This window comes from Ovis canadensis, chromosome 18, assembly GCF_042477335.2.
Source record: "Ovis canadensis isolate MfBH-ARS-UI-01 breed Bighorn chromosome 18, ARS-UI_OviCan_v2, whole genome shotgun sequence".
NCBI classification, from domain to species: domain Eukaryota; kingdom Metazoa; phylum Chordata; class Mammalia; order Artiodactyla; family Bovidae; genus Ovis; species Ovis canadensis.
Window position 1 is genome coordinate 54861860 of NC_091262.1, and position 13329 is coordinate 54875188.

The 13329-nt window shown below is 39.0% G+C and overlaps 1 protein-coding gene across 2 annotated transcripts in view; it reads left to right on the top strand.

Moving 5' to 3' along the window:
* Nucleotides 1-13329, top strand: part of SCFD1 (sec1 family domain containing 1) — a 111707-nt gene that overhangs the window by 2301 nt on the left and 96077 nt on the right. The window contains exons 1-4 of one of the 2 annotated variants that reach the window (XM_069559461.1): nt 183-297; nt 7768-7838; nt 9744-9832; nt 12993-13083. In XM_069559461.1, the coding sequence (XP_069415562.1) occupies nt 240-297; nt 7768-7838; nt 9744-9832; nt 12993-13083 (309 nt within the window). In that variant the 5' untranslated portion in view covers nt 183-239. Of the gene's footprint in view, nt 1-182; nt 298-7767; nt 7839-9743; nt 9833-12992; nt 13084-13329 lie in introns of those variants that run through there. The other variant, XM_069559460.1, reaches the window with a different exon arrangement.

Below are 13329 nucleotides of genomic sequence, written 5' to 3' on the forward strand. Positions count from 1 at the left end.
TAAAAATCCCTCCTGTCCCGTCGCTGTAAACAGTATCAGGTATTCAAGCGTCATTCTCCTACTGAGTCTCCAGGAGAGAGCTGAGGGCATAGGGCGGGCCGCGCCGGGCCCGGGCGGGGGCGGTCGCCTTGGAGGAGGCGGGGCCGGCCCTTTGTGGTCCCGCCCATTTTGGTCTTTGCTTCCGGGGCGGTCGTGCCGGCCACGTCATCGTCAGGCTAGGCTCGCCAGCCAGGCAGTGGATGGTGGGAGCCAAGATGGCGGCCGCCGCAGCAGCCAGTATCCGAGAGAGACAAACAGGTACCAACTTACTCCCTTCTCTGCGGTTTTGTGCTTGCCGTGAGGACATCTTCCTCTGCTTATGGCCCTCACTCGGTCGCGTTGCGTGCAGCTCGAAAACGGACCTCAGAGTTTAATCCAGTTCTCAGGGCATCGAAAGCCCCTCCCCTTTTGAGTTTTTAGGGAAGAGATTCCATTAGCTTAAGAAGTCGGCCCTCTGATGCGGTGCTGGAGAAAGGATTTTAGGGGTGAGCGGGTTGCTGCGATCCTGCTTTTGTGTCTTTCCTACTGGTCTCAGAAAGCCGTGGCGACAAGATCCGGCAGCTGGCATTTCCCGCCCTCTGTTGCCATCTATGAGGTCTTCACATGTTTCTTCGGTTCTCTCTTATTTTAATGTTGAGAGTTAAATCTTTCGGCACTTCCACTACAATTACAAAATTTAGATATTCTTTCCAGAGCAGATTCCATTCTGCCATTTCTCTCCTGTGAACTAATCTGGAGAGAGATGCCTAGTGATAATGATTTCCGCCTCTAGCATGCTGGAATGGGATGTAAGAATGGCAAAACGAATGAATACCTTTCCTATTACTTGGTAGACCGGTGTTTTTAAACAGTACGTTATTAGTTTCATGTTTAATAGGACATGCTTATATACTTTCCATTTATACCGTGAAAGTATGAGTTAAAAAAAAAAATACTGCTTCTGCACTTTTTTCCCCACCTTAGATAATGTTCGCTTTGACATTTTTTTGGAAACTTTGTTGACAACTTGGTTTACATCTGTTAGATACAAACTAATAGTTTATACCTGTTCACTAATTGTCTTGATAGTTGGCAAACCATTAATTCTGAGGAGCTGACAGAAATAAGCCATCAAGAATTTTCAAGTTGAAAGTTGTGTCTCTTGTAGTTGAGTTCTGCATATAAATCTGAGTAGGAATATTACTGGTTACAATTAATATGGCCTACAGAAAGGATTTTGGCTGTACTTGATTCCTTCCTTTGAAATTCAAAGAAACAATTAGTAATAGATTTCAGTCTGCTACTGACACTGCATAATGAGCTCTTACATTGCTGTTCACCTTCATTTTTTTCCCCACATTACCAGGAGTGATCATATCATATGTTGCTCAAAATCCTCTTGCAACCTGGGGCTTCCCAGGTGGCTCAGAGGTGAAGAATCCACCTGCCCAGTTCAATCCCTGGTTGGGCAAGATCCCGTGCAGAAGGAAATGGCAACCCACTCCAGTATTCTTGCCTGGGAAACCCCATGGACAGAGGAGCCTGGCAGGCTACAGTCCCTGGGGTCGCAAGGGAGTCAGACCTGACTTGGTGATTAAACAGCAGCAACAACTCTAGCAGCTTCTCATTTCCATCATGGTAAAAGCCACAGGTGGTCTACAAAGCCCTATATGATCTGCTTTCCACTCAACTTTCTGACTCACTTGCTGTTACTCTCCTTTCCTTGAACACACCAGAATGTACATCAGAGCCTTTCCTTTTTCTGGAATATTACCTTCAGAGAGATCTGCATGGCTCACTTCCTCATTTCCTTTGGGGTTTTCCTCAGATGTTGCCTCTCAGGAGGCCTCTCCTGACTAAACTACACCACGACCATCTCTTCTACCTGTCGTCTCTATTTTTCTCCATAGCATTTATTGTAATCTCACGTTTTACTTGCTATCTTTCTCCCCCCAACTAGAATGAAAGCTGCTTAATGAGAAGTAATTTTGACTGAATGTTTTGTTTAGTGCCAACAGCTGGAGCAATGTCTGGCAGATGGTAAACACTCACTAAACATTTGTTGAGTGAATAGTAAGTGTAGTTGAATGTATAGTGAATGAAGAATGCATTCCAGGTAAGGATGAAACTGTGTTAGCGAAGTCTAGGACTGCAGATAGTATGTTTGGTCATTTCAGTTAAAAGCAGTGAGTTTAAGCCTTTAGAGAATTACTCTAATGAAAGTAAAATTGTTACTGTTTAGTCGCTGAGGTGTGTCTGACTCTTCTGTGACCCCCACATACTGTAGCCCACCAGGCTCCTCTGTCCATGGGATTTCCCAGGCAAGAATACTGGAATGGGTTGCCATTTCCTCCTCCAGGGAATCTTCCCAACTCAGGGATCAAACCTACATTTCCTGCATTGGTAGGCAGATTCTTTGCCACCAGGGAAACCCAAAATACATTTTTATATATATTGAGCATAGACCATTTACTTTATTAACAAATCCATGGTGTCAGAAGTTAGCCAAGGCTTACAGTTGGGGAAATTCACCAAGATGGAGGTGAGAAGGCAAATGTGGAAATATCTGCTGACTAGGGCTTCTTTCCATTAGTGAAGCCTTCTGGAGAACACCATGCACCTGGAACTCATGGAACCCAGGCTGTGAGTCTTCCTAGTGGTCCTCTGTTAAAGTGAAATATTATAACACCTGTGAGCTTCTGAAGTATGTCCAAATTATTGGCAATGTGTATTATTGTCTGGATATTAGGTACAAGCATTTTACCAAAAAATCATCTCTGTATCTCTGTACATATAAATATATTTATCATTGAAGTGCAGTCTCCTCTATTATTTTACCTGCCTCCAGAAATAAGCATTTAGTAGAAGTTTTTCTAGTGAGTGAAGATGGTGTAAATTGATACCCAGGTGATTTGAGTATTATGAACTCCTCTGGTAGGTGTTTATGTTGTAGATTATTCTGTATTAATAAAACCTGATTCAAATGCTTTTAAAAAATCAGGTAGATTTTAGGGTTCCCAGTCATTTAAAAAATTAATAAGCTACCCTCCCTTGAATATTTGGCAATCTCAGTTTCTTATGAAAGTATTCTTGTTGTTGTTCAGTTGCTAAGCCATGTCCTGACTCTTTGCAACCCCGTGGACTGCAGCACACCAGACTCCTGGCCTTCACTATCCCCAGAGTTTGCTCAAGCTCATGTCCATTGAGTCAGTGGTGCTGTCCAACCACCTCAGTCTTTCCCAGCATCAGGGTCTTTTCCAGTTAGTCGGTTCTTCGCATCAGGTGGCCAAAGTATTGGAGCTTCAGCATCAGTTCTTCCGGTGAATATTCAGGGTGGATTTCCTTTAGGATGGACTGGTTTCATCTCCTTGCAGTCCAAGGGACTCTGAAGAGTCTTCTCCAGGACCACAATTCGAAAGCATCAGTTCTTCATCACTCAGCCTTCTTTATGGTACAACTCTCATATCTGTACATGACTAGCGGAAAAACCATAGCCTTAACTAGATGGATCTTTGTCAGCAAAGGGATATCTCTGCTGTTTAATACACTATCTGCTGCTCCGGCTGCTAAGTCACTTCAGTTGTGTCCGACTCTGCGACCCCAAGACGGCAGCCCAGCAGGCTCCCCCGTCCCTGGGATTCTCCAGGCAAGAACACTGGAGTAGATTGCCATTTCCTTCTCCAGTGCATGAAGGTGAAAAGTGAAAGTGAAGTCACTTAGTCATGTCCGACCCTTAGTAACCGCATGGACTGCAGCCTTTCAGGCTCCTCCATCCATGGGATTTTCCCAGGCAAGAGTACTGGAGTGTGGTGCCATTGCCTTCTCCGAATATGCTATCTAGGTTTGTCGTATCTTTCCTTCCAAGGAGCAAGCATCTTTGAATTTCGTGGCTGCAGTGACCATCCTTAGTGATTTTGGAGCCCAAGAAAATCTGTCACTGCTTCCACTTTTTCCCCTTCTGTTTGCCAAGTGATGGGACTGGATACCATGATCTTAGTTTTTTGAATGTTGAGTTTTAAGCCAGCTTTTCCACTCTGCATCACCATCATCAAGAGGCTCTTTAGTTCCTCTTTGCTTTCTGCCATTAGTGTGGTGTCATCTGCTTATCTGAGGTTATTGATATTTCTCCTGGCAACCTTGATTCCAGCTTGAGCTTCATCTAGCCCAGCATTTCACATGATGTACTCTGCATATAAGTTAAATAAGCAGGGTAACAATATACAGCCTTGACGTAGTCCTTTCCCAGTTGGAACCAGTCCATTGTTCCATGTTCCTTTTTAGCTGTTGCTTTTTGACCTGCATACAGATTTTCAGGGCACTTCCATCTCTTTAAGAATTTTCTAAAGTTTGTTGTGATCCACACAGTCAAAGGCTTTAGCATAGTCCATGAAGCAGAAGTAATTGTTTTTCTGGAATTCTGCTTTTTCTGTGATCCAATGGATGTTGGCAATTTGATCTCTGGTTCCTCTGCCTTTTCCAAATCCAGCTTGTACATCTGAAAGTTCTCACTTCACATACTGTTGAAGCCTAGCTTGAAGGATTTTGAGCATGACCTTGCTAGCAGGTGAAATGTGCAATTGTGCGGTAGATTGAACATTCTTTGGCACTGGCATTCTTTGGGATTAGAATGAAAACTGACCTTTTCCAGTCCTGTGGCCACTGCTGAGTTTTCCAAATTTGCTGACATATTGAGTGCAGCGTTTTGGTATCATCTTTCAGGATTTGAAATAGCTCAGTTGGAATTCCATCACCTCCACTAGCTTTGTTCATAGTAATGCTTCCTAAGGCCCACTTGACTTCACATTTCAAGATGTCTGGCTCTTGGTGAGTGACCACACCATCGTGGCTATCTGGGCCATGAAGATCTTTTTTGTGTAGTTCTTCTGTGTGTTCTTGCCATCTCTTCTGCTTCTTTAGGCCCTTACAGTTTGTCCTTTATTGTGCCCATCTTTGCATGAAATGTTCCCCCGATATCTTCAGTTTTCTTGAAGAGATTTAAGTTTTTCCCATTTTGTTGTTTTCCTCTACTTCTTTGCACTGTTCATTTAAGAAGGACTTCTTATCTCCTTGCTCTTCTCTGGAACTCTGCATTCAGTTGAGTGCATCTTTTTCTTTCTCCCCTGCCTTTTACCTCTCCTCTTTCTAAACTATTTCTAAGGCCTCCGCAGACAAGCACTTTGACTTCTTCCATTTCACTTTCTTGGGTATGGTTTTGGTCATTGTTTCCTATACAGTGTTACCAACCTCATTCCATAGTTCTTCAGGCACTCTATCAGATCAAATCCTTTAAATCTGTCACCTCACTCTATAATCATAAGGGATTTGATTTAGATCATACCTGAATGGCGGCCTGGTTTTCCTTACTTTCTTCAGTTTAAGCCTGAATTTTGCGTTAAGGTGCTCCTAATCTGAGCTACAGACAGCTCCAGGTCTTTCTTTTGCTTACAGTACAGAACTTCTGTTTGGCTGCAAAGAATATAATTCAGTCTGATTTTGGTATTGACATCTCGTGATGTCCATATGTAGAGTCGTCTCTTGGGTTGTTGGAAGAGGGTGTTTTCTGTGACCAGTGTGTTCTCTTGACAAAACTTTTTGCCTTTGTCCTGCTTCGTTTTGTACTCCAAGGCCAAACTTGCCTGTTACTCCAGATATCTCTTGACTTCCTACTTTTGCATTCCAATCCCCTGTGATGAAAAGGGTATCTCTTTTTGATGTTATTTTTAGAAGATATTGTGGGTCTTCATAGAATCATTCTACTTCAGCTTCTTTGACCTTAGTGGTTAGGGCATAAACTTGGATTACTGTGATGTTGAATGGTTTGCCTTGGAAACGAACCGAGATCATTCTGTCATTTTTTAGATTGCACCCAAGTAGTGCATTTTAAACTCTTTTGTTGAGGACTACTTAATGTCTTCTTAGGGATTCTTGGCTACAGTAGTAGATAAAATGGTCATCTGAATTAAATTTGCCCATTCCCATCCATTTTAGTTCACTAATTCCTAAGATGTCAGAGTTCACTGTTGTCATCTCCTGTTTGACCACATCCAATTTACCTTGATTGATGGACCTAATATTCCAGGTTCCTATGCAATATTGTTCTTTATAGCATCAGACTTTACTTTCACCACCAGATACGTCTACAACTAAGTGTCATTTCGGCTTTGACCCAGCCTCTTCACTCTTTTGTAGCTATTTCTCAGCTCTTCCCCAGTAGCATATTGGACACCTACCAACCTTGGGGACTCATCTTCTGGCATCATATCTTTTTGCCTTTTCATACTGTTCAGGGGGTTTTCACGGCAAGAATATTGGAGTGGTTTGCCATTGTCTCCTCCAGTGGACCACAATTTGGCAGAACTCTCCACATTAACTCATCTCTCTTGGGTAGCCCTGCATGGCATGGCTCATAGCTTCACAGAATTATGCAAGCCCCATCGCCACAACAAGGCTGTGATCCATGAAGGGGACATAAAGGTATAGCAAGATTTTTACTTTTCTTAGAAAACATTGCTGCTGCTGCTGCTAAGTCGCATCAATCGTGTCCGACTCTGTATGATCCCATAGATGGCAGCCCAACAGGCTCCTCTGTCCCTGGGATTCTCCAGGCAAGAACACTGGAGTGGGTCGCCGTTTCGTTCTCCAATGCATGAAAGTAAGAAGTGAAAGTGAAGTCGCTCAGTCGTGTCTGACTCTTTGCACTGTAGCCTACCGGGCTCCTCCATCCATGGGATTTTCCAGCAAGAGTACTGAGTCTGCTATAAATCATGAACAGAATGGCAATAAAAACCACAAAATGCTATAACATGTAGAGCATAACTTCTGTGATTATAGAATTGTATTTTTTAAATCAGGATTTATCAGTTACCTACCACATCTATAGGAAAGTCTCACTAGTGGATCTAACAGGATAAATTTGCCATAGAATGCACTCCAGGACAGCTAAAAACCAGAACTACTGTATGAAGGTTTTGAACCAATTACATATAGATGATTTTTGTTTCTCGCAATACTGATCTTTTTAAAAATGATGTATGTATGTATTTTTGACTCTACTGGGTCTCCATTGCTGCATGGACTTTTCTCCAGTTGCAGAGACTGAGAGTTGCTCTTCATTGCAGTGTGTGGGCTTCTCATTGTGGTGGCTCTTCTTATTACAGAGCCACGGACTCCTAGGGTGCATGAGCTTTAATACTTGGTGCACATGAGCTCAATAGTTGGCAATTCCCCAGGTCTCAAAAGCACAGCCTCAGTAGTTACGATGCATGAGCTTAGTTGCTCCGTGGTATATGGCATCTTCCTGGACCAAAGTTCAGACCCATGTCTCCTGGATTGGCAGGCAGATTCTTTACTGCTGAGCTACCAGGGAAGCCCATCAATACTGATCTTAATCTGTTCGTTTAGCCACACAATAAGCAGACAACAGCTATCTGTTGAGGCCACTGCAGGTTCGTGATTGACAGGATGTTTTTTACATCTATATAAAATATAGTGTGGTATCATCAGGAGACATGGAAAAAGCTTCCTGAACATTTTTCACATTTTCGTGTGGAAACAGATGCTTACCGCATGTTAGAAAATCTAGACACATGCCTTTTAGCTGTTGATCAAACTGTCTTACAAAGTCATTAGATAAATCTGTTTTTCCAGAGTGATTTGTGCATTTTGTTTTGAGGTAATAAGTAATAAATGTGGGAGGAAAGTGAAATCACAGACATTGGTAATATTTAATAAGACTGTTTTCATTTCCAGTGGCTTTGAAGCGTATGTTGAATTTTAATGTGCCTCATGTTAAAAATAGCACTGGAGAACCAGTTTGGAAGGTAAGAGATTTTTATTTTAGTGGAGATTCTTTCTCTCAGCCCTTATTGGTGGTGATGGAGGATATTTCTTATAATACTAAGAGTAACACATTTTAGTTGTAATGCGTGAATATTTTGCTTTTATTTAACATGGCTTCTTAATGTAAATCTTTTTTTTTTAATTGAAGCATAGTTGATTTGCAATATTGTGTTAATCTCAGGGATACAGGAAAGTGATTTTATTATATACAGAGATTTCTTTCAAATTATTTTCCATTATAGATTATTACAAGATATTGAATGTAGTTCCCTGTGTTATATGGTAAATGCTTGTTGTGTATCTGTTTTATGTATACTATTAATAATTTGTATCTGTTAATTCCATCTTTTTCTTCAAAGAGATTATAATGCAGTTGATTTGGTTTAAACTTTATGAGATTATAGCCACTTTATACTTCTCTCTTTCTACGAATTAAGAGCAAATCAACTTGGTTACAGTTTGGAGTGTTTTGAAAACTTTTATGAGTCCCTGTAAGTCCTTTGGGTTAATGCTAATAAAGGTGATTAAAATCATCTGTATTGAATTTACAGTTTAAGCTTTAGTAGGGTCCCTCATTTTCCTCTTCCTTCCTGTTTATTTGCAGTCATCTTCCTGTTGCCCTTTGCATTACTTATTATCTCTAGTGCCTATATTGCTACTGCTACTGCTGCTGCTAAATCGCTTCAGTTGTGTCCACCTCTGTCCGACCCCATAGACAGCAGCCACCAGGCTCCCCTGTCCCTGGGATTCTCCAGGCAAGAACACTGGAGTGGGTTCCCATTGACTTCTCCAGTGCATGAAAGTGAAATGTGAAAGTCAAGTCGCTCAGTCGTGTCCGACTCTTAGCGACCCCATGGACTGCAGCCTACCAGGCTCCTCCTTCCATGGGATTTTCCAGGCAAGAGTACTGGAGTGGGTTGCCATTGCCTTCTCAGAGTGCCTATATTGAGCATATGAATTAAATAACTTGAGAATTTATGGGGTTCAGAATTGTGTCAAATTCTTTCCCTACCCATCACTTCTCTTATCACAAGATTAATAATATGGTATTGAGGTGTAAAGAAGAATTTGAATTCTGCAACATCCAACCTTTTGTAACTAGAGCAGGAGGATTTTCATAAATAGTCTTTGAACTTATTAAGCATTAGTTTTGAGAGTGACTGCTTTTTGAAGGTGAGAGTTGCGACTCTTTGTGACCCCATGGACAATACAGTCCATGGAATTCTCCAGACCAGAATACTGGAATGGTAGCCTTTCTCTTCTCCAGGGGATCTTCCCAACCCAGAGATCGAACCCAAGTCTCCCGCATTACATGCAGATTCTTTACCAGCTGAGCCACAAGGGAAGACTGATTTTTTACTTCTCTCTTTTAAGAAAGGATATATGTGAACTGGATAGGGGAGTGTATCTGAGTTTACTGTATGTTCAAAGTCCTTTATTATAGCTTAAGATATAATAAGCTATATCTTATTATAGTCTCTAGTATGTTATAGTCTCTAGTATGTTTTTTAACCTACAGAAAAGTATTTTATAAGAAGAATTTACATAATAATTTACCTTAACAAGAGTAATAACACTTCTAAAGAATGAATTACTAGGTAAGTAGACATTTTGGTAAATAATTGTGAAAAATATTAAATTGAGGTAAGTATAAGAATTCAGTATATTAAAATAAAATGTACTCAGACTTCCCTGGCGGTCCAGTGATTAAGACTCAGTGCTCCCACTGCAGGGGTCTCGGATTCAATCCCTGGTTGGGGAACTGACAGTCCAGTGTGGCAAAAATAAAACAAAATGTACTTCAACAGTATCTTAATATTGGGTTCTCTATTGACTGTTCATTGATAATTATGTTTTAAAAACACGTGACTCTTGTTTTTAACTAGGTGCTCATTTATGACAGATTTGGCCAAGATATCATCTCCCCTTTGCTATCTGTGAAGGAGCTGAGAGACATGGGAATCACTCTGCATCTGTGAGTTTTAACATATTTCTAGAAATGGCATTTGTTTTCAAATACATTGTTAAAAAATATTAGCCACCCTGAAATCAAATTACTAGGGATGTTATTAAGAAAATAATGCTAGCTTATAGCACTTGTATATTGGAGAAGGAAATGGTAACCCACTCCAGTGTTCTTGCCTGGAGAATCCCAAGGGACAGGGGAGCCTGGTGGGCTGCCGCCTATGGGGTTGCACAGAGTTGGACACAGCTGAAGCGACTTAGCAGCAGCAGCAGCATAGCACTTGTATATAGAAAACAACATTTTTTCCTCTTATCTTCTCTTATTAAACCTTTTATTTCCAAAGGAAAAAATAATCCTCAGTCTGAGAATTTAAATTTTCTCTTTTGTGTCTTTTCCTACAGATTAGTTTGCTCTCTATGTAAAGGAACTGGTTGTCTGAAGGTCTCTTTCAGCTTTGAGATTTTTTTATTCTTTTAATTGAAATACTCTTTTTATAAGGACATTTCAATAATTGTGATTATTAATAGTAGCAGGAATATCGGCCTTGCTTGATGCTTGTATTTTCTCTCTCTAAATGGTCCCGTATTTATGTCGCATATAGGACTTACTTTAATGTTTGTAATCGTAGCTTTACCTGTTCCTCCTCCTCTTGGTCTGTATTGTCACATTATTTTAGGTAAAAAGAAATAGAAAACATATTTTTAATTTCAAAGAATCACCCCCAATTCCTAATTGGATTTACTTTCCTCCCTTTCAAAGATGAGCAATGTTTCAGTTGTAAAAATTTTTTGATGTCTGATGACAGGTAGAGCTTTCTGTTTATTATTCTTTGTAGTTACACTAATACTTAGCGTCACTATGTTATTTGGCTGTCAAAGTGGTCATATATGAAAGTAAAATAAGTACAGTTATCAAGTAAAACTATAGTTCATTTATTTCAGGGAGGAATAAGAAAAACACACTTTTTTAAAAGAGGAATATCTAAATTGGTACATCTTTAATTTGAAAAATTTAAGTAACTAGGAAATAATGACAGTCAATCTCCAAAGGAACTTTCTGTGTTGTCTTCTTAACCACTGAATTTATTTGATTATATCCCTTATGATACGACTGGTAAAGCAAATAAATTGTGTTATTTTGCATACTTAGCCTAATAGAACAGGCTTATATTCTTGAATAGCTACTAATACTTTTATGTACTGAAGGAGTCCAATTTTATGGCATTGTAACCTATTTGCATTTTGTTTTTTTAGGACATTGTCAGTTTTCATTCTGTGATATTCTAATATGTTGAATTATAACATGCTCTTATTGGGAATGTGATTTAGATCTCCAATGAATAACATATCAGAATCTGGTTAAATTCTTAAATTCTTCAGTTTTATATTAAATATTTGTTGTAAATTAATAGGCTATTACAGTGATTCTAAAAAATCATTTTAGTTTTTAATATTTATGAAATTAGAGTCTATCTTATTAATGCCATGGCATAGTTTAATGGGCACCATTTTTGTGTCTAATACATTGTAAAATTGATGGCATCTTAGGTTTGATGAAATATAATATTTGACAGATTTTTCCTTTCATTTTTATGTCAGACTTAAAATACACATCTCTTGTTGGTGACTTGTAATGCTTATGACCTGAACTGAAGTTAAGGTTTATGCCATCCTTGAAAATGATGGTGTGTTTTAAGCATTGGTTATTTTTGCTGCCTTACTGTTTTAGGCAGCAAATGAATTATTATTTTATTTTATTTTACAAATGAAAAGACAGAAGTTTGTAGAGTTTGAGTGATTGTCCCATTATTGTATAGGTAATTAATTGCAGAGTTATGGACAGATTGCTTGGCCACTTATGCTGGGCTGTTTGTCTACTGAACCATAGTAGCTCTGAAACAGTGACTAACAAAAGCGAAGCCTCAGCACTTTTAAGAGTAACAAGATATTCTGCCGGCTGAGAGTTGTGTGTTCTTGCTGCATACATGTTGCTACTGACATGAGAACATGAAAAGATTATTAATAAATAGCTACTCTGGTAAATTGCTATGCACCCTGTGTCTGACTGTTCTTCCTTTTTTTGCTGGAGAATGTTTCATCAGTTACTGTAAATAATCTGCAAATTGGTTTAAGCTGATTTGTAGAAAACAATAATTACAGGTTTCATTTCCAGATCACGAAAAGGTGGTTGTAACCTTTTAGATAAGTTGGACAGTCATTGTAAGGTGACAGCAATCAGTGGCTGCCAGCACATTATAATCCTTTTGATGTTAGCAGCAGCCAGACATATGGAAAGGAGTTACTGACTGTGGACTCACTGGCAGCATGGGCCTCTTTCACTCTCTTCTTCATAGAAGGATGACTGAAATATTTGTATATAGAAAAGGATATATGTAGAAGATTGTATATGGGATATTGCTTACAGAAGGATGACTGGAATATTGTAGAAATAGAATATTTCTCTTTTTTCCTGATATAAAAACATGGTAAAATCTTACAGTGGTGAATAAAGACATTTTGTCATTCATTTGCTATTGGGATATTTGAATGACTATACTTCCTGAATTGTAAAAGAAAAAGCTATCAAGTTATACAGTCTGTGAGATGCTTAGCTGATCTCTTATGCATTCTCATGAAGCAATAAATAGAATGATATATATTGTCTTAAAGATTTAAGGAAGCATTCATATACCTTTCATTTAAAAAATGTATTTGATTTTATTTATAGCTAAATTTTTTATCGCTTCTAAAGATTCTAAAGACAGTTCCAGCTTTCTGTTTTCCCTCTCTTAGAGAATAGCAGTTTCCTCCCACTTAACCTCCTCCCACCATATTTCTTTGAAAAATGGAAATAAAATTTATTTTGAATGTTCATTAGTTCTCATTCAGAGAGAATATTGGTAGAAGGGACTCTGACCGTAAGAGGTATTAGAAGTAAAGTGATTGGAGTAGAAGAAATTAAAACTGAGATTAGGATCTTACTAATAAATAATATTAACATTGATACAAGAAGAAAGATGGGTTAAATGATTAATTGTAGTAAGAGCTTTTAGAGTACGGGTCATGTCCTTGAACTGGTAAACTTCTAGTTTGAGAAGTACTGTTTTTACCTATCTTTTCAGATAAGTCACTAAGAAAAAAGTAAATTTTATATTCTTTACATCTTATAGGCTTTTGCACTCTGATCGAGATCCTATTCCAGATGTTCCCGCGGTGTACTTTGTAATGCCAACTGAAGAAAATATTGACAGAATGTGTCAGGTAACATGAGTTCTTATTTTCTTGATTCTTGAAGGTGGAAACTTTTTTTTTTCCTAGATGTCCATTGTGAAAAATCAGAAATTTCCTTACCCAATTTTCCACTTTGATTTCTGAGACTATCTTTGAATATTCTGTAGACTGAAAGATTTAAAATTTTTTGACTGATTAAGCACTATATTGAAAATAACCCTTGCCTTAAAAAACAGAATACCTAACTATATTGGCTTTCATATAAGAATAGGAATA